The following is a 21,759-nucleotide window of genomic DNA, read 5'->3' as shown; positions in this document are numbered from 1 at the left end:
TTCCAAAAAGTCATCCTGTAAGCATTCCATGAATTCCTTTTTTTTGGATCCACTGGCAACATTACTTGCCCAGTTCATTTGCATATTGAAGTCCCCCATGATCACAGTGACCTTGCCCTTCTGACATCTTGCACCTGGTACATCTTGCGTCCTGGTCCTGGCCACTGCTGGGAGGTCTGTACATAACTCCATATCATCTGACCCTATGTCATTCAGTGCCATAGATTTAACCTCATTCTTAACTAACAAGGCAACCTCAGCCCCTCTGCCCACTTTCCTGTCTTTTCAATAAATTGTAAATCCTTAGATGTTTAACTGCCAGTCCTGACCCCCCTGCAACCATGTCTTTGTGACGCCTACCACATCATAATCATTCACAATGATTTGTGCTGTTAATTATGTTATGAATACTACAAGCATTCAGGTAAGGCACCTTAATGCTAATTTTCTAATCACCTCTCGTAGTATGTCCTAAGTTATCCTTCCTTTTTGATTCATAACTTAAAGCAGTATTTAACAAGTGCTGGAAAATGGGATTAGAATTGTTCATGGTTGTTTTTGACTGATGTAGACTTGATGGGCCAAAGGGCCTTTTTCTGTGCTTTAAACCTCTCTGATCCCATGATTTTTAGTCTACAAAAAGCATCTTCTAAATTTACAGCAGTGCTCGAAAAGTGTGTGATTTTAAATAAACCTGTTGGACTATAATCTGATGTTATTTGACTTCTAGTCTGTCCATCCCAGTCCAACACTGGCATCTCCACATCACATACTACAATCAACAAAAAAAAATAAATCTATAGATGCTGAAAATGTGAAACAAAAACAGAAATTGTTGAAGAAACTCAGCAAGTCTGGCCAAATCTGTGGAAAGAAAGCACAATCAATGTTTTGGGTTCAGGTACACTTCGGAAGTGATTATAGTTGGAAAAGGTGGCATGCATACAGAAGAAATGGAGCCCAGGGAGAGAGAACAGCAGTCACACAGACAAAGAAATGGATAATAGTGAACCAGAGAGAAAGAAAAGTTGATAATAGGGACCTTTAATGGATGAACATGGTATGGCTGTGATGAAAGCAGCCCATGTCAATAACAAGGCCAGGAGTAAATGACATGGAAGGTGGTGTTCAGATCTCAAAATTATTGAACTTGATATTGAGTCCAGAAGTTTGCAGGATCTCCAAGCAGAAAATGAGATGCTGCTTTTCCAGCTTGTACTGAGTCCTGCTGGAGCACTGCATCAGGTCTGTTGGCCAGGGATCATGGTGCTATGTTGAAGTGCACTGCTGGGATTCTACAATTATTACCAGTGTCCTTGCAACAATAAGATCATTTACCTGGTTCTTCAGCAGGCTTTACACTTTCATTAATTACCATGCTGTCAGAGATTGCTACAAATATTTCCACCAGTTTGTCCACAGTCTTTTCAAGTAATTTGCTTTTTGGGGCCAAAACTTCTGCCCATTCTTCACAGCAAGTCTGTCGAACACATAAGCATACCAAAGGTGAACATACTACAAAAAATGACAATACTTCATATATTAGTAGCACATTTCTTTAAAAACAAATGCAATGAAACCAGAAGTTGCCAGATGTTAATGAAAGATAATTCTTTTTCAGTTGAATTTAATAGGTCCCACGAGAGTCAAAGAAAAACAATGAGTAGCAAGCCCATCTTTTTGTGTGTAATATGGAGCATTTCTTATGCCAGTTTTACTGCAGATCTCCTGACAACTCATTTTCAGATACACCATTGACTGTATCATTGCTACCTTCTGGTCTCATCCCAGAGACGGAAAAATGAATCAAACTTGCTTCAAATTTTTAATCTTCACCGGTTTCTTTTTTCTAATCTTTGACTTCTATCTCTATTTACAGGTTTAGCTGACTTCTAACTTCGTTACATATCCACTGATGCCCATAGCTATCTCAACTACACTTTCTCAGATTCTGCTTTCTCTATAAGCACTTTATTCCATGCTTCTCATTTTTCCATTTCTATTCCATTGTTTTGGTGATGAGATCTTCTGTTGAACAAACTAGAAATGATTCAGTATGAATAGCAGGCAAGGTGGTGGTGTAGTGGTATTGTTCCTATGGTAGTAATCCTCGAATATAAGCAATGGGTTGGGGAACGAAATGCAGAAACCACCATAGCAGATGATGAATTCTGAATTTAAAAATCTGATGATTACCATGTAACCATTCTTGTAAAATTCTATCTAATTTGCTATTGTTCTTTAGGGAAGGAAAACTATTATCATGTAACCTCAGATCCAAAGACAGAAGTGGTCTCACAAGCTATTTAAATGTACCAAATCACTCAAAAAGAGGAATGAAATCAGACAAATCATTTGTATCGAACCTGCAAAGTCCTCCTTCACAACATTTTGGGCCAATGTCAGATTTTGGAGAGCTGGTTCACAGATGGTGGAATTTGAATTCAACAAAAATCTGGAATTAAGAGTCTAATGATGACCCATTGTTGATTGTTGGAAAAACCCATCAGGTTCACTAATGTCCTTCAGGTTAAGCAACTACCTAACATGGTTGAAACAACTTCATAGAGGCCGGTATCTCATTACCAAGTCACCTTTTACTTACACACGCTAGTACATTACAATTGTCTGGCTTCCTCAGAGCTGGCTCTGAGAGTGAACACTCTTTTTCATTATTTTATTAAACAACACAGTTTACAAACAATTAACATTAACAGCTATATACAGAGAAACAGCAATTTACAAGGGAGAGGAGTGGCAAAGCCAGGCTCCAAACCCTACCGTTCAACCGTTTCCAGGGAAATGAAGACAAACCTCAAATCACACTCTCAGTCATCACAAAACAGTAACAGTAACAAATACATATAAGATAGTCCAATTAGATAAGAAACAGTACATAGAATACAAACCCCCTCCCAGCAGGGTTAAAGTGAGGACTGCAGATGCTGGAGATCAGAGTCTAGATTAGAGTGGTGCTGGAAAAACACAGCAGGTCAGGCATCACAAAAGAAGCAGTAACAAATACATACAAGACCGTCCAAATAGATAAGAAACAGTGCATAGAGTACAGAGTTCATTACCATAAACAGTTCTCTTCAAAATGTAGAGTCAATTCCCAGGAACAGAGTCCACTCCAGTATACAAAATGCATTGTCAGAAATAGAGTCCACTCCAAACTGCAGAGTCCATTGCCCAAAGGAGAGTTCACAACCGAGGGCAGAGTCCACTCCTGAACACAGCAAATGCACCCCTAACAGCACACAAATGTACAATCACCATAGAGTCCTAGCCCATCAATAGAGAACCAGGTACACTCTCAGGAACACAGTACATTTTAAAGGTGTAGTTAACTCAAAGGGTTGTGGTCCATTCCAAAGACAGAGTCCACTCCAGGATGCAGCAATTGCTCACCTCCCAACACGCACACACATACACGTTCAGCCTTTACAGAGGCCTAGTCACCAACAAAGGACCAGGCTTACCCAAACAGGAATAGTACATCTGGAAAGATATATTTTCTCACAAGGGCTCAGTCCAAACACCAAACAAAAAGTGAAAACACATTCAACAAAACAGAAAACCAGAATGCAAGGGCTAAGCCCTGCCACAAAATCAACATAGTCCTTTTCTCTAAGTAAAAGAAAAAAGAATAACAAATAGGCTGTACCCAGTCATTGAAACAATAGTTTGCTAATGAGGGCTGAATTACACCTGAAACTCATTGACTGGGTAGATCAGGCAGTCCTCAATAAAAAAAGGAATACTTCCAACTCTATTTTGATTTACTCCCTACCCTCCCCTTCACTGTTTTGATCACACAGCATTGCCCTGTCGTTTGAAGGGCAGTGCTTGTCACTGGCCACCCGGGTGTTTTTCCTATCTTCGTGGTGGTGGAAATTGAATAAAGATCTGTGCACTTTGTAAAAAAAAATAAAAAAAGGAATACTTCCAACTCTATTTTGATTTAGTCCCTACCCTCCCCTTCACTGTTTTGATCACACAGCATTGCCCTGTGGTTTGAAGGGCAGTGCTTGGCACTGGCCACTCGGGTGTTTTTCATATCTTCCTGGTGGTGGAAATTGAATAAAGATTCATGCACTTTGTGTCTCTCACTGTGTCTCACACCTACACACACACACACACCATGGGTGCTGGGGAAAAAAATAAGCACTACCGCAGTTAGGCGGTAGTGTGGGGGTAATTAAAAAAAAGAAGAAAAGAAAAAAAAATAAATAAAAAAGGAATACTCTATTTTGATTTAGTCCCTACCCTCCCCTTCACTGTTTGATCACACAGCATTGTCCTTTGATGTGAAAGGCACTGCTTGTCACTGGAAGAGCACAGCAGTTCAGGCAGCATCCAACAAGCAGCGAAATCCTTTTGCCCGAAACGTTGATTTCACTGCTCGTTGGATGCTGCCTGAACTGCTGTGCTCTTCCAGCACCACTAATCCAGTATTTGATTTTCAGCATCTGCAGTCATTGTTTTTACCTTACTGCTTGTCACTGGCCACTTGGGTGTTTCCTTTCTTCCTGGTGGTGGAAATCGAATAAAGATTCATACACCTTGTGTCTCTCACTGTGTCTCACACCTACACACACACACACACACCATGGGTGCTGGGGAAAAAATAAGCACTACCACAGTTAGGCGGTAGAGTGGGGGTTAAAGGGAAAAAAAATATAAAAAAGGAAAAAGAAATAAAAAAGAGAAAAAAAATAAACAGGGGAATGGCCACACACAAAAAAATAAAAAAGGAATACTCTATTTTGATTTAGTCCCTACCCTCCCCTTCACTGTTTGATTACACAGCATTGCCCTTTGATGTGAAGGGCACTGCTTGTCACTGGTCACCCAGGTGTTTTCCTATCTTCCTGGTGGTGGAAATTGAATAAGGATTCGTACACCTTGTGTCTCTCACTATGAGTCACACCTGCACACACACACCATGGGTGCTGGGGAAAAAATAAACACTGCCGCGGGGGTTAAAAAAGAAGAAAAGAAAAAAAATAACAAAATAAAAAAGGAATACCATTTAACAAACTGGCTATATAATTCAGCCAGTTCAGGAATCAGTTCCCACTCACCTCCCCCCTCAAAAAAAGCAGAAGCCACCAACAGCAGTAGTAACACTCTGACTGTGGCCCAGCCAGTACAGAGTCAGTTATAGAGTCAGAGAGTCATAGAGATGTACAGCACCGAAACAGGCCCTTCAATCCAGCTTATCCATGCCGACCAGGTATCCCAACCCAATCTAGTTCCAACTGCCAGCACCTGACCCATATCTCTCCAAACCCTTCCTATTAATATACCTATCCAAATGCCTCTTAAATGTTGCAATTGTACCAGTTTCCGCGACTTTTTCTGACAACTCATTCCATACACGGACCACCCTCTGCATGAAAATGTTGCTCCTTAGGTCTCTTCTATATCTTTCCCCCCTTATCCTAAACCTGTGCCCTCTATTTCTGGACTCCTCCACTCCAGGGAAAAGACTATCCTATCCAGGCCCCTCATGATTTTATAAACCTCTATACAGTCATCCCTCAGCCTCTGACGCTTCAGGGAAAACAGCCCCAGCCTATTCAACCTCTCCCTATAGTTCAAATCCTCCAACCCTTGTATATCTTTTCTGAACCCTTTCAAATTTCACAACATCCTTCCGATAGGAAGGAGACCAGAATTGGATGCAATATTCCAAAAGTGGCCTAACCAATGTCCTGTTCAGCCACAACATGACCTCCCAACTCCTGTACTCAATACTCTGACCATAAAGGAAAGCATACCAAACGCCATCTTCACTATCCTATCTATCTGTGACTCTACTTCTAAGGAGCTATGAATCTGCACTCCAAGGTCTCTTTGTTCAGCAACACTCTCCAGGACCTTACCACTGAATGTATAAGTCCTGCTGTGATTTGCCTTTCCAAAATGCTACAACTTTCATTTATCTAAATTAAACTCCATCTGCCATTCTTCAACCCATTGGCCCACCTGATCAAGATCCTGTTGTACTCTGAGGTAACCTTCTTCGTTGTACACTGCACCTCAAATTTTGGTGTCATCTGCAAACTTACTAACTATACCTTCTATATTCACATCCAAATCATTTATGTAAATGACAAAAAGCAGTGGGCCCAGCACCAGTCCTTTTGGCAAACTACTGGTCACAGGCCTCTAGCCTGAAAAGCAGCACTCCACGATCACCCTGTCTTTTACCTTCAAGCCAGTTCTGTATCCAAATGGCTAGTTCTCCTTGTATTCCATGAGATCTAATCTTGCTAACTAGTCTCCCATGAGGAGACTAGTTGTTGAACGCCTTACTGAAGTCCATGTAGATCACGTCCACTGCTCTGCCCTCAACAATCCTCTTTGTTACTTCTTTTAAAACTCAATCAAGTTTGTGATTTCCCACACTCAAAATCATGTTGACTATCCTTAATCAGTCCTTGTCTTTTCAAATGCATGTAAATCCTGTCCCTCAGGAGTCCCTCCAACAACTTGCCCACCACTGATGTCAGGCTCACCAGTCTATAGTTCCCTGGCTGATTCTTACCACCTTTGGTCAGTCTAACAAAGATGCCAACTTCTGTATACTCTGTATACTCTGTATATACTCTGTAACCCATTCTCCACTTTTTGCATTTTCTAATAAAATCAGTTGTAGGCCTGTTTGGGAAGGATGTTGGGTTTCAGCTGATAGGTGCTCTTGTATGGTTACATCATTAATCCTTCATACCAAACAGTCTCTCAGAATCTTATTAAAGGTTAAACCAATGTCTCATGCCAGTCGTCTTAACCTCATCAAAAATCCCTGCACAATTCCCTTGGTTCTTGCTGAGTAGAACTATTAGCGTCTCAGAATCAGAGCAGGCTTGGGGTTTTCATATTCCTTAACTAGACCTATCAGCTCTTAAAGGTTTTAGTATCTGGTGCCTCAGGGAAAGGTAGGCTCCTAATAACCAAAAAAGCTGCAGGTCCACAAGCTATGCTATTGAAATAACTCCTTACAAGCTGGTATCCCATCACCAAGTCACCTTTTAATTACATGGGCATAGTGCTTGACATTGATCTGGCTTCATCAGAATCAGCTAACAGGGTGAACAGAACCTCTGATACTCCTGTTTATTTTTTCTTTTTTTTAGCAGTACTTGACACTGGTCCAACTCCCTCAGAGCCAGTTCTCAGACTGAATCGAACCTCTGACACTTTTTTTTGCTTATTTTTCTCCAGCACCCATGTTGTGTGTGTGCAGGTGTGAGACACAGTGAAAGACAAAAGGTGTACAAATCTTTAATACTCGTGTTTATTTTTCTTATTTTATTAAACAAATTACAAAACAGTTTACCAAAAATAGTTAACATTTACAGCTGTATTTAACAGCAATTTTACAAGGGAGAGGAGCAGCAAAGCCAGGCCCCAAACCCTACCGTTCAACCAGTTTACACAGAGATGAGGACAGACCTCAAATCCCAGTTCCACATATGATAAGACACTGACAAAGACATTTGTACATAAAAAGGCTAATCCAGTTACATTAAAAAAGTGCATACAATATAGACCCAGCAAGTCCCCATCCCTCCCACATTCTGACCACTCTAAGGCAGCCCGCCCCTACCCATTTTCCGGCTCTCGGTCCACCCCATGCTCCCTCCAGTTCTCGGTCCACCCTGACCCACCTTTTGACCACCTCTAGGACAGCCCGCCCCGGTACCCGCCCGGGGTGACAGCGGTCAGGACGGCCAAACACCTCCCAGTTTCACTAACCACCCTCAGCACCTTTCAACCACCTCTGGGGCAGCCTGCCCCGGTACTTGCCCGGGGTGACAGCGCTGAGGACGGCTACCCGCCTTCTGGCTCTCAGTCTGCCCCTACATATCATTGGGCTCTCACCCACCCTGATGTGCCATCCGGCCAGTGGGCTATCCTGGCACACCTTCTGGCCACCTCTAGGACAGCCCGTCCCCTTCCCTGGGACGACAGCGTGCAGGATAGCCCACAAGCCTTCCGGATCTCAGCCCGCCCCTAAGCGCCTTCTGGCTCTCAGCTGCTCTGACCCACCTTTTGACCACCTCTAGGACAGCCCGTCCTGATTACCCCTTCTCAGGACGACAGTGTTCAGAATGGGCCTACACCATCCGGCTGTCAGGGCGACTGGCAAATACTCCTGTTTATTTTTTTTCCTGTTTTTTTAAATTTTATTAAACAAATTATAAAAACAGTTTACAACAAACAGTTAAATTTACAGCTGCATACAACAGACAGCATTTTACAAGGTAGAGGAGCAGCAAAGCCAGGCCCCAAACCCTACCATTCAAACAGTTTACAGGGACACGAGGACAAACCTCAAATCCCAGTTTCACATATAAAAATTTAAGAGACATCAACAATGACATTTGTACATTAGACAATACTGTTACATACAAAAGTGCAGACAATACAGACCCAGAAAGCCCCCGCCCCTCCCACCTTCCGACCACTCTAAGGCAGCCCGCCCCCCACCTTCCAGTTCTCGGTTCACCCCATGCCCCTTTCAGTTCTCAGTCCGCCCTGACACACCTTTCGACCACCTCTAGGACAGCCCGCCCCAGTACCCGCCCGGGGTGACAGCGGTCAGGACGGCCTACCCACCTTCCGGCTTCACTAACCACCCTCAGCACCTTTTGACCACCTCTGGGGCAGGCCGCCCCAGTACCTGCCCGGGGTGACAGCGCTGAGAACGGCTACCCGCCTTCTGACTCTCGGTCTGCCCCTATATACCATTGGGCTCTCACCCACCCCGATGCGCCATCCGGCCAGTGGGCTATCCTGGCACACCTTCTGGCCACCTCTAGGGCAGCCCGTCCCCTTCTCTGGGCTATCAGGACGGCCTACCCACCTCCCGGCTTCATCAACCACTCTCAGCACCTTTCGACCACCTCTGGGGCAGCCTGCCCCGGTACCTGCCTGGGGTGACAGTGCTGAGGACGGCTACCCACGTGCAGGGTAGCCCACAAGCCTTCTGGATTTCAGCCTGCCCCTACGCGCCTTCTAGCTCTCGGCTGCTCTGACATACCTTTCGACCCCCACTAGGACAGCCCGTCCTGATTACCCCTTCTCAGGACGACAGTGTTCAGAATGGCCTACCCACCATCCGGCTCTCAGGGTGACTGGCAAATACTCCTGTTTATATCTGTCAGCAAGAGCTCCCTGATTGGACAAGGTTACCAGCCTAATGAGGGAACTCATGTTCTATGAAATTCAACCGGCAAACCTCATTACAATCACTACAATAGTCATACTTATTGAATTGTGCCTTATATGTTCCATCATCATCCCTGGTGTTACCTTGTCCAACAAATAGGACAGTCCCAGCAGAGATGACAGCACAATGATATAACATTGGGAGGGTGCTACCCTGGGAATTCTCAACATTGACATCAGATTCCATGAAAGTCATAGAATTACTCAAACATGGGCAGGAAACTTGTATACTATGTACTACTCTCTCCCAGCATATGAACCATGTTGAACAACATTTGGAGGAAAGGCTAAGGATGGCAATGGCACAGAATGTACTCTAGATGGAACAATCAATGACCCTCAAAAATGACTACACACACAAAGACAGGGAGACACAGTTAAGGGATAAATCAAAAGAAATTAAATATGAGATGCAACTAGGCAGTTCACCTAAGCAGACTGCATGATCCATAACATCACATGCGCATGAGATTGATTCTTACTTGGTTTCTGAAGATACCAGAGCATGCAAATAAACTCCAGTAGGCTCTGAGGAATATTCACTTAATACATATAACCAAGATTCTATTCTCCGAACTTTCAGTAAATTGATAGTAAGAGGTTAATAAGGGAGCAATCTGTCCTGTAGCTTTTGCTGCCATAATCCTTCCAACTTAAAACCCAAATCAGAAACCAGTTCAAACACTGGTTTCCCTTTCTTCGTTTTTCATTCTTTTTATTAGGCTGATTGTCACCAATGTGGTGCTGGAAAAGCACAGCAGGTCAGGCAGCATCCGAGGAGTAGGAAATCGATGTTTCGGGCATAAGCCCTTCATCAGGATTCCTGATGAAGAGCTGATGCTCGAAATGCTGATTCTCCTCCTGCTTGGATGCTGTTGTGCTTTTCCTGTTGTGCTTTTCCAGCATCACACTCTCAACTCTGATCTCCAGCAGCTGCAGTCCTCACTTTCTCCCGATTGTCATGTGTCAATGTCCAAACATCTGTCATCTGTTTCAACATAATACATCTCCAGAAGTGAAATGTCTGTTGGGTGCTTTGAAAAACAGTGCATCTTCAAATAACTTCAGGTCTGGCTGCATAAACAAGTATCAATTTGTTTGCTCTCCTTTTGTCGAAAATAAGCTGCTGCTCAAAATCCAAAGGTCACTTCTGGCTTTCAGCTCACAGTTCACACATCCAAACCAAAATGATAAAAAATAAAAATAAAATAACGAAGGTCTCAACTTCACTAAAAGTGGCTTTGCAGTACCACTATCAACTGAGCTGTATGAGACCTAATGGACACAGCTTTTAGACTGGGTCTATGGTGGGTGGTGAAGATCCAACTAGATGGAAAAACATCTTTGAAAACAATCTCACTAATCTATTTAATGCAAATACATCTCCTCATGACAACACTGATATGAATGACCGTCACATAGTTGTCATGGAAATAAAGTGCTGGCTTCACATTGAAAATATCCTTCATGTGCTATGAGACATTACCACAGTGCAAAATGGGACAGGTTTCAAACAGATTTAGCAACTCACAACAGGTCATCCAAGAAACACTGTGGGCCATCAGCAGGGAATGGAACTGTACTCAGCCACATTACCATTACCACCAAGCAGCCTTGGTTTAATGAAGGTTGCAGGACAGCATGCCAGGAGCAGCACCAAGCATACCTAAAAATGAGGTAATAACTAGCTGAAGCTACAACATAGGATGATAAGCATAAACAGTCAGTCATAGAAAAAAAATGATTCCGCAATCAGGGAATCAGTTCTAACCTCTGCAGCACTGTCACATCCAGTCATGAAGAGTGGTGGATTATTAGTCATCTCACTGGAAGAGGAGGCTCTGCAAATATCTCCCATGCTCAATAATGGAGGAACCAGCAAACTATGAAATTAACTTGGCAGGGGAGTTGCATACAGAGAGAAAGTTGAGTAGGGGAAGATGAATGTCCAAAATTAAAAGAGATAGCAAGAGAGTAAGAAGGAATATAAATTATAGGCTAGTTAAGGCACAAGGGATTTTTGCAAGGTTAGACGTTATTAATTTCAATGCAAGGAGTGTGACAAACAAGGCAGATGAGTTGAGGGCACAAATTAAAATGTGAGAGTATGGTATAACTGCTGTTGCTGAGACATAGTTGAAAGAAGGACAGGGTTGGCAGCTCAATATTACAGGATATAGAGTCTTCAAATGACACAGGGAAGGTGGTAAAAGGGGAAAGGGTATCACAATATCAGTCAGAGAATCAATTATAATAGTAAGGAGAGTGATATTTTAGAAGCCTACCTATATCCACTGGCTCCAAAGACTTATGTAATGAGAGGCCCACAGATTGAATACCCTCAGGCTGAAGTTCTACAGGGTCATCCGTTCACCTGAAGCTTGTGCCATCAGGTCCTAGTTTCTCTGACAAAATCCACATCCACTCTATTCAATAAATACTTTGTATCAGTGCTCACTAATGAAATCAGGGTGAAATTAACACAGATGCAGAGGAGGTCCTGAGAGGTCTGGCAATCTGAAAAGTAAATAAGTCTCCACAGCCAACTGAAATGTATCCCAGGGCATTCAGTGAGACAAGGGAGGAAATAGCAGCATTGCTGATAATAATTTTCACTCCCTCTCTGACCATACGCATCAGAGGACAGGAGATCAGACAATGTGGTACTGTTACTCAAAAAGGGAGCAAGGGACAAAGTGGTTAGGAAGACATATGGAATATTTGCCTTTATTAGTGAAGATACAGAGTTTAAGAACAGGGAGGTGATGTTGGAATTGTACAAAATGTTGGTTAAGCCATAGCAACTGCACACTGTGAATAGTTCTGCAATCCACATTATAGGGGTGGGGAGAATGATTGCATTGCGAAGATTTAGAAGAGATTTACCAGGATGTTGCCTAGGGCTGGAGAGTTAATGATGAGAGTTTGAATAGACTGGGATTGTTTTCCTTGGAGCAGACTGACTTGGTCAAGAAATATTAAATCATGAGGGGCACAGACAGAGTAGACAGGAAGAAAAGTTACCTTTTGTGCAGGAATCAGTGACCGGGGCCATGGATTTAAAGTAAGGGGCAAGAGGTTTGAAGGGAATGTGAAGAAAAATCTATTCACCCTGAATGTGTGGAAATCTGGAACTTACTGCCTGAATGGGTAGCAGAAGCGGAAATCCTCATAATAAAAAAAATCAGATGTACTCTTGTGATGCCAAGGCACACAAAGCTAGGGTCACAAAGCAAGTCATTCCTGATGAAGGGCTTTTGCCCAAAATGTCGATTCTCCTGCTCCTCGGAAGCTGCCTGTCCTGCTGTGCTTTTCCAGCACCACACTCTCGACTCCGATCTCCAGCATCTGCAATCCTCACTTTCTCCACACAACACTCAGGGTCAAGTGCTGGAAAATGGGAATAGGTTTTTGTTTGATCAGCATCGACTCAATATTTCAAACAGCCTTTTCTGTGCTGTTGATCTCTATGACTCAATACCTTGCTCAGTATGAAAGATAAAGCTGAAGCAGATTCAGGCAGATGTTGAGTGGGTTATCCATCTCAGCCTTACCCAGAGGTCTTCAGCATCTTCAGTCTTCAGTCAAGTTGGTTCACTCACATGCTAAGAAATGACTGAAGAAACTATACACTGCAAAGGTGCTGCCAGTATGCTGGTACAGAACTGAAGACGTGTAATCCAGAACTTCTTATGCCCCTAGCCAAGCTGTTCCAGCATAGCTACAACACTGGTGTCTACCCAGCCATGTGGAAAATTGCTCAAGTATGTTCTGTCAACAAAAACAAATTAAGACAAATCCAAACCAATCAATTACCACCCATCAATTTAATCTTGATTATCCGTGAAGTGATGTAAAGGGCCATAAACAATGTTATCAAGCAGAATTCATTTAGTAATAACCTGCTAAGTGAAGCTCAGTTTGGATTCTGACAGGGTCTCGCAGCTTCAAACCTCATTACAGCCATGCTTCGAACATGGATAAAAGAGCTGGACATCTAGAGGTGAATTGACATCATGGGAGCATTTGACCAAGTATGTCATTAAAGATCCTAGGCAAAACCAAAGTAAGTGGGATGATGGGAAAAACTCAATCTTGTTTGGAGCTGTACCTGGCTCAAAGGAAGATTCTTGTAATTGTTCTGAAGTCAGTCATCTCAGCTCCAAGACATCTCTTCAGGAGTTACTCAAGATTGTGTTGTAAGCCCAACTAACTCCAGTAATGGCCATCTCCAACAAGAGAAAACCTGAAAATCACCTCATGAAATTCAATAATTCGAACACTGTTGCACCTTCCACTTTCAACATCCTAAGGGTTATCATTAACCAGAAGCTGAATTGGACCAGTCATATAAATGTAGTGACGACAACAGCAAATCAGAGGCTAGGAATCATTAGACAGTTCCTTCCAAATTTACAATCATCATTGCCAAAAAAGACAGGGGAAGTAGATACATTAGGACACCATCTGCAAGGTCCTTGTCAAGCCACTCACCATCTTGACTTGGAAATATGTCAACATTCCTTCACTGTCGCTAGGTGAAAATTCTGAAACTCTTTTCCTAATGGCATTATGGGTCTACCAACATACACATTCAATGATTACTTTCTCTGGGGCAACTAGGAATTGGTAATAAATGATGGACCAGTCAATGAAGTCAACATCCTCAGAATGAATAATAGAAATGGCCTATCCTCTTCTAAATAGATAACTAGACAATCTAAATTTTAGAGTCATAGAGTTCTACAGTAAGGAGACAGATAGACCAACAGATCCATCCATGCTAACCCCTTTTCCCCACAATTGGCCCATTATCCTTCTAAACCTTTTCTATCCATGTATTTGTCCAAGTGCCTTTTAAATGTTGTTAATGTACCCACTTCAACTTCTTCCATTGGCAGCTCATTTCACATGCGTACCACCCTCTGTGTAAAAATGTTGTCCCTCAGGTTCCCTTTTACTCTTTCCCCTCCAACCTTAATTTGATGCCCTCTAGTCCTCAATTCCCCAACCTGGGAAAAGGACTGAGTGCATTCACCCTTTCCATGCCTCTCATGATCTTATACACTTCAGTAAGATCCCCTCTCAGTCTCCTATGCTCCATAGAAAAATGTCCAAACTTGTCCAACCTCTCCTGATAACTCAGACTCTTAAGTCTTGGCAACGTCCTTGCATATTTCCTCTGCACTCTTTCCAGTTTAATAACATCCTTCCTATAGCAAGGTGCCAAAGCTGAACACAATACTCCAACTGCGGCCTCACCAAACTTCCACACTCAATGTCCTGACTAATGAAGTTAAAAGTGACACAACACTAGCTTATAGTCCAACTGGTATATTTGGAAGCACTAGCTTTTGGAGCACTGCTCCATCAACAAGGAGCTGTGGAATAGGATCATACAATACAGAATTTATAGTAAAAGTTACAGTGCCATGCAACTCTGCAGCCTTGGTTCAAACATGGATAAAAGAGCTGAACGTCCAAAGGTGAATTGAGAGTGTTGCCCTTACATCACGGGAGCATTTGACGAAGTATGTCATCAAAGAGCCTTAGCAAAATTAGAGTAAATGGGATGATGAGAAGAACACAATCTTGTTTGGAGTTGTACCCTGCACAAAGAATGATTCTTGTAGGGTTCACCAGACTGATGCCTGGGACGGCAGAACTGGCATATATCCACCCCAATCCATTAGCAGCTCCTTCACATCCTGACTGATGAAGGCCAGCGTGTCAAAAGCCTTCCTCACTGCCTTGTCTACCTGTGACTCCACTTTCAGAGAACCATGCACCTGAACTCCAAGGTCTCCCTCTTCCACTTCACTCCCTATGGTCCAAACATTCATCATGAAACTTCTACCTTGATATGACTTCCCAAAATGCAAGGCCTCACACTTATCTATATTGAACTCTACTTGCCATTTCTTACCACACTTCCCCAACTGATCAAGATTCTGCTGCAATTTCTTATAACCTTCCTCACTGTCCACGATACTACCTATTTAAGTATCATCTGTAAACTTATTAATCATGCCTTGTACATTCTTATCAAGAGCTGAAAATGTGTTGCTGGAAAAGCGCAGCAGGTCAGGCAGCATCCAAGGAACAGGAGAATCGACGTTTCGGGCATAAGCCCTTCTTCAGGAATGAGGAAAGTGTGTCCAGCAGGCTAAGATAAAAGGTAGGGAGGAGGGACTTGGGGGAGGGGCGTTGGAAATGCGATAGGTGGAAGGAGGTCAAGGTGAGGGTGATAGGCTGGAGTGGGGTGGGGGCGGAGAGGTCAGGAAGAAGATTGCAGGTTCGGAAGGCGGTGCTGAGTTCGAGGGATTTGACTGAGACAAGGTGGGGGGAGGGGAAATGAGGAAACTGGAGAAATCTGAGTTCATCCCTTGTGGTTGGAGGGTTCCTAGGCGGAAGATGAGGCGCTCTTCCTCCAACCGTCATGTTGTTATGGTCTGGCGATGGAGGAGGCCAAAGACCTGCATGTCCTTGGTAGAGTGGGAGGGGGAGTTGAAGTGTTGAGCTACGGGGTGGTTGGGTTGGTTGGTCCGGGTGTCCCAGAGGTGTTCTCTGAAACGTTCCGCAAGTAGGCGGCCCGTCTCCCCAATATAGAGGAGGCCACATCGGGTGCAGCGGATGCAATAGATGATGTGTGTGGAGGTGCAGGTGAATTTGTGGCGGATATGGAAGTATCCGTTGGGACCTTGGAGGGAAGTAAGGGGGGAGGTGTGGGCGCAAGTTTTGCATTTCTTGCAGTTGCAGGGGAAGGTGCCGGGAGTGGAGGTTGGGTTGGTGGGGGGTGTGGACCTGACGAGGGAGTCACGGAGGGAGTGGTCTTTTTGGAACGCTGATAGGGGAGGGAAGGGAAATATATCCCTGGTGGTGGGGTCCGTTTGGAGGTGGCGGAAATGACGACGGATGATACGCTGTACATGGAGGTTGGTGGGGTGGTAGGTGAGGACCAGTGGGGTTCTGTCCTGGTGGCGGTTGGAGGGGCGGGGCTCAAGGGCGGAGGAGCGGGAAGTGGAAGAGATATGGTGGAGGGCATCGTCGACCACGTCTGGGGGAAAATTGCGGTCCTTGAAGAAGGAGGCTGCGCTTTCCAGCAACACATTTTCTACAACCCAGATGGCCTCCTTCCTAACCTGCAATTTTCTTCCTGACCTCTCCGCCCCCACCCCACTCCAGCCTATCACCCTCACCTTGACCTCCTTCCACCTATCGCATTTCCAACGCCCCTACCCCAAGTCCCTCCTCCCTACCTTTTATCTTAGCCTGCTGGACACACTTTCCTCATTCCTGAAGAAGGGCTTATGCCCGAAACGTTGATTCTCCTGTTCCTTGGATGCTGCCTGACCTGCTGCGCTTTTCCAGCAACACATTTTCAGCTCTTAACTCCAGCATCTGTAGTCCTCACTTTGTCCATTCTTATCAAGATCATTGATATAGATAGCAAACAACAATGGACTCAGCATCGACCTCTGACTAGTCACAGACCTCCTGTCTGACAAGTATTTTTTCACTATTACTCTCTGCTTCCTACTATCAAGCCAATTGTGAATCCAATTTGCGAGCTCCCTCTGGATTTCATGCAATCTAATCTTCCAGAGCAGCCTACCATGTAGAACACATCAAAGGCTTTACTGAAATCCATATAGAAGATGTCTATCACTCTGCCCTCGTCAACCTTGCTGGTCACATCATCAAAGAACTCTAACAAATTTGTGATGCATGATCTCCCATGCACAAAGCCATGCTGTCCATTCCTAATCAAATCCTATCTTTCCAAATGCATATATTGCATGTGTTACGACATGGGGTTACTTAACTAAACTTAAAACAGCAACACAGAAAAGATTTATCCTGTGCAGTAATCTGCGAAAATTCGAGAAGTCAAGAACAATTTAAAGTAAAAATGAACGACTTTACTTCTTAAAGTATAACAGAGAATAATTAACTGACAACTATTTACAACTCCTTCCTCTAATCTATCTTTTAACATCCCCTTCTACAATACAAGTCCGATAAAACCCCCAATCAAGATTTACAAAACAAAACTTCTTATCTCAAAAGCAGGCAGCTTTCAGTTTTCTCTGTATTCCTGACTTATTTTCTTTTCCTTGGGGATTCTGCTTTCAAGGTTACTGATCGATAAAGGTACCTTGAAGAGAGCTTTTTTTTCTCAGGGCAGTGTACAGATGGCGATGGTTTGGCAGTTCTGCTCTCAACTGTTCAATTTTCCCTGGTTTTATACACCCAAAGCATTGGATTGTGTCATTGGCTTTTAAGATTGTCAATGTGCTAAATTTAAACTGGATTGGAGTTTGGAATATTTCAGAGTATAACTAAACTGATTGGCCTAATTCAAATCTGTTTTGTCGTTTCCAGGCAACGATCTACCCTAGCTACCCCAGTAGCTGGAGCACATGTTACATTGTATCTTAGTGTTGTCACTGCCAGCTTTTAACTCTGTTAAAGGTATAGTACACACACGTCTTCATAATTCCTCCCCCCCTTAAGAAAAAATATTAACCATCATAAAGAAAAGATGGCTTCATTTTTTTCTCTATTTTTTAAAACACATTAACCTAACATACAGATAACTTTAATATAAGTTCACCTTATCTTCTTCATATGACATTAAATAAATACAAATCTCATCTAAACTCTATCAGTTAAATCTACAATAACGCATCTGGAATTACATTCTTATGATCCATAACATGTATGATTTTTAAATTAAAAGTGTGTAACATAACACTCCAATGAAATATTCTCATATTCTTGTCTTTAAAGCATTCTAAGAATGTAAGCGGATTATGGTCCGTGTACACAACCATCTCCGACACATTGTTCATGACATACACATTAAAATGTTGTAAGGCCAGTACCAAAGTCAATAGTTCTTTCTTGATTGTGGATATTTCCTCCGGTGGATGTTGATCTTCTTTGAAAAGTGACCAACTGGCAGTTCAATCTAATTCTCATCTTTCTGTAGGAGTACAGCTCCAACTCCTATATCGCTAGCACTGATAGTGACTTTAAAAAGTTTTGAAATGTTGGTGCAGCTAAAACTGGATTGGTGGTTAATATTGATTTCAAATGTCGAATGCCTCCTGGCATTTTTCTGTCCACTGAAACTTTGTGTTGTTCTTCATTTTTAAATCTATTTTGAGGCACAGCAAAATCCATATCATCTGGATTTGATTTTTCACTCTGTAGGAGAGTAACTAACACATGTTTCTCCAGTTCTTTCTCTCTAGTTTAATATGATTTCAACATGTTCACATGACATACCCGATACCATTTCTTTTCTATCTGACATCTTTACTAAATAGTTCACCTGACTGAACTTTTTCTCAATTTGATAGGAATCACTCAACCTGGCTTTGAAGGGATCTCCTATCACTGGTCACAGTACTAACACGTTATGTCCTTGGTAAAATATCTGAGTCTCAGAGCTTTTATCTGCCGCATGCTTCATTCTACACTGTGCCTTCTTTTGGTGCTAGGAGAAAATGAGAACTTCAGATGCTGAAGATCAGAGTCGAGAATGTGTTGCTAGAAAAGCACAGCAGGTCAGGCAGCATTTGAGGGGCAGGAAAAGCGACGTTTTTGGCTAGGCGCACTTCATCAGGAATGAGGTTGGGAGCTTCACGGGGTGGAGAGATAAATGGGAGGGGAGTGGGGCTGGGGAGAAGGTAGCTAAAAGTACAATAGGTGGATGGAGGTGGGAGTAAAGGTGATAGGTCGGAGAGGAGGGTGGAGCGGATAGGTGGGAAGGAAGATTGCCAGGTGGGAAAGGTCAGCTGAGCAGGAATGTTGGAACTGGGGTAAGGTGGGGGGAGGGAAAAGGAAACTGGTGAAGTCTACATTGATTCCCTGGGGTTGAAGGGTCCCCAGGCGGAAGATAAGGCATTCTTCCTCCAGGCGTCGGTGGTGAGGGAGTGGTGATGGAGGAAGCCCAGGACCTGCATGTCCTTGGCAGAGCGGAAGGGGGAGTTGAAATGTTCAGCCACTGGGTAGTGGGGTTGACTGGTGTCCCAGAGATATTCTCTAAACCACTCTGCAAGAATATGTCCAGTCTCCCCAAAGTAGAGGAGACCACATTGGGAGCAAAGGATACAATAAATGACAGATGTGGAAGTGCAGGTGAAACTTTGATGGATGTGGAAGGCTCTTTTGGGGCCTTGGATGGAGGTGAGAGGGGAGGTGTAGGCACAGGTTTTTCAATTCCTGTGGTGGCAGGGGTGGGTGTCAGGAGGGGAGGGTGGTTTGTTAGGGGGTTCTTTTGATGCTATTTAGTTAACTCACCTACTCTATTTAATCTCTCCCTCACCTCCGATACATAGTCTAAGTGTGAGATCTTCGACTTTGGTCCCACCAATGTTTCTTTAATTACCTTCAAAGGGCCTCTCACAATCATTTGGACAATCTTAACAGTATGCTCTCAACATGATCTTCAAGGTCTGATGCCACCTTTCTAAAGTTCCCTGGGATTCAGGATGATACGCACTAGATTTAAAGTGCTGCATACCTAAGCTGTCCATAACTTCCCTAAAAAGCCTAGCAGTAAAATTTGACCCTTGGTCCGACTAATCTCTCTGGGTAGCCTGTATTGTGTGAAGAAAACTATTAACTTCTCTACTACTGTTTTTGCCTTAATACTCTGTAATAGAATTGCCTCCGGAAATCAGGTAGACACATCATTATGGTTAACAAGTACTGGTTCCCACTTTTAGTTTTCGGGAGGGGACCTACACAATCAATTATAACGTGTGTGAAAGGTGCTTCAAATGTGGGAATTGGAAACAAGGCTGCTGGTTTTATTACTGCCTGTGGCCTATGTACCATTTGGCATGTATGACACGTACGGCAAAGGTTAACCATATCCTTGTGCATTCCAGGCCAATAAAAATGGTTTTGTACCTTTTGTACCCCTAGGTGACTTCCTACAAGTAATTCATGTACTACCCGTAACACCTGCTATATGTCTGTATGCTACCGGCAACACAATCTGGTGCACTTCAGTCCATTTCTCCTCAGTGTAAACCTGCTGTGGTCTCCATTTCCGTCTTAGGATTCTATCTTTCAGACAATAACCCTCCAGAATATTCTGTGCCTCCTTTTCAGAGTACACATCCATATATATATATATCTTTTATCGTCTTGTCTTGCTGTTGCTAGTCTCTTAGTCTTTCAGGAGTAAACACTTCTGTCTGATCCTTTGCCTGTTCAGGTCTTTGCTGCACCATTATATCAAACAGGGTATCTGCTAACTGAACCTCAGCTCTTTCATCTTTGTCTTTTCTTTTCACTTATGATAGTAGGATCTGGTTATCACACAGTCTGGGAAAATACCAGGATATTTCTATTTTAATTTATCAGTTTCTTGGTCTTCCTTAGGCTTCTCTATGACAAGGGGAGTCACTCCTTAGATCCCACCAAATCATTCTCAAGAATAAACTGAATTCCTGGGAGGGCTTTTGCCTGAAACGTCAATTTTCCTGCCCCTCAGATGCTGCCTGACCTGCTGTGCTTTTCCAGCACCACACTCTTAATTCTGCAACTTCCACTGCAACTTCCCTAGTCTTGAGTTGATACTCCAACCCAGTCTTACATAGGGGAATGCTAAATTTCTGTTCATCTATCCCACAAATTACCATTCTTTCAGGTAACAGATCGGAGAGTGCATATTTGCTCATTTCTTACTATCAGTGACTGGTTAGATATTGTATCTCTCAAAATTATAACTTCTTGTCCTTCTCCCCTGTCCTTTCTGAGTAAACTTTACCCACAGAGGCAAATTTGTTGTAGAGATCAGGTACTAACCAGTCTCTTCCCAGGCTATGCACTCTTCTGCAGCTCTTCAGCTCTTCTTGGGGTCTCCTTTCCTACCTTCACTAATGCCACAGGCTTAGCTTCGTTTCCCACATCTCTTCCCACAGTGCCTTTCTTTAACAACCAGCACTGTGACTTTACATGTCCCACTTTACCACCATGGAAACACCTGAGGCCTTTCATGTCCTTTCTATTTCTTGGGCTTCCTTTTTATCCTGTGGTAAATTCTTACCAGTGCTCTCGACTCTTGGTTTCGTAGTGTAGGATCTCCCCTTCTCCCAACTTCTATTCCTCACAGGATGAAATTCTGGCCTGAAGCTTTTCTTATGCACAAACATGTACTCATTTGTTAATTCTGCTGCACTTCTCTCTTCCTAAACTTTCTGTTCCTTCATGTGAATTCTTACCATCTCTAGAAATGAGTTTTTAAACTCCTCCAGCAAAGTAATCTCTCTCAGAGCCTCAAATGTCTTACCTATTTTCAAAGCACGCACCCATCTATCAAAATGATCATGTTTAATTCTTTCGAACTGAAAGAATTTATAAAAATGATTTGTATGTGAGAATAAGAGGTATAGTTAGTAAGTTTGCAGATGACACCAAAATTGGAGGTGTAGTGGACAGCGAAGAAGGTTACCTCAGATTACAACAGGATCTTCATCAGATGGGCCAATGGGA

The 21,759-nt window shown here is 43.2% G+C and overlaps 1 protein-coding gene across 1 annotated transcript in view; it reads right to left on the bottom strand.

The window, feature by feature from the left end:
• The window catches only part of LOC140453953 (dynein axonemal heavy chain 8-like), a 1,210,036-nt gene that overhangs the window by 759,447 nt on the left and 428,830 nt on the right, over positions 1-21,759 (bottom strand). Inside the window, exon 23 of the mRNA XM_072548830.1 lies at positions 1,339-1,480. Coding sequence (XP_072404931.1) covers positions 1,339-1,480 — 142 coding nt within the window. The remainder of the gene's footprint in view (positions 1-1,338; positions 1,481-21,759) is intronic.

Source organism: Chiloscyllium punctatum, chromosome 3 (genome assembly GCF_047496795.1).
Source record: "Chiloscyllium punctatum isolate Juve2018m chromosome 3, sChiPun1.3, whole genome shotgun sequence".
Classification (NCBI taxonomy): domain Eukaryota; kingdom Metazoa; phylum Chordata; class Chondrichthyes; order Orectolobiformes; family Hemiscylliidae; genus Chiloscyllium; species Chiloscyllium punctatum.
The sequence above is the reverse complement of the archived record's forward strand: the minus strand, read 5'-3'. Positions and strand labels throughout refer to the sequence as shown.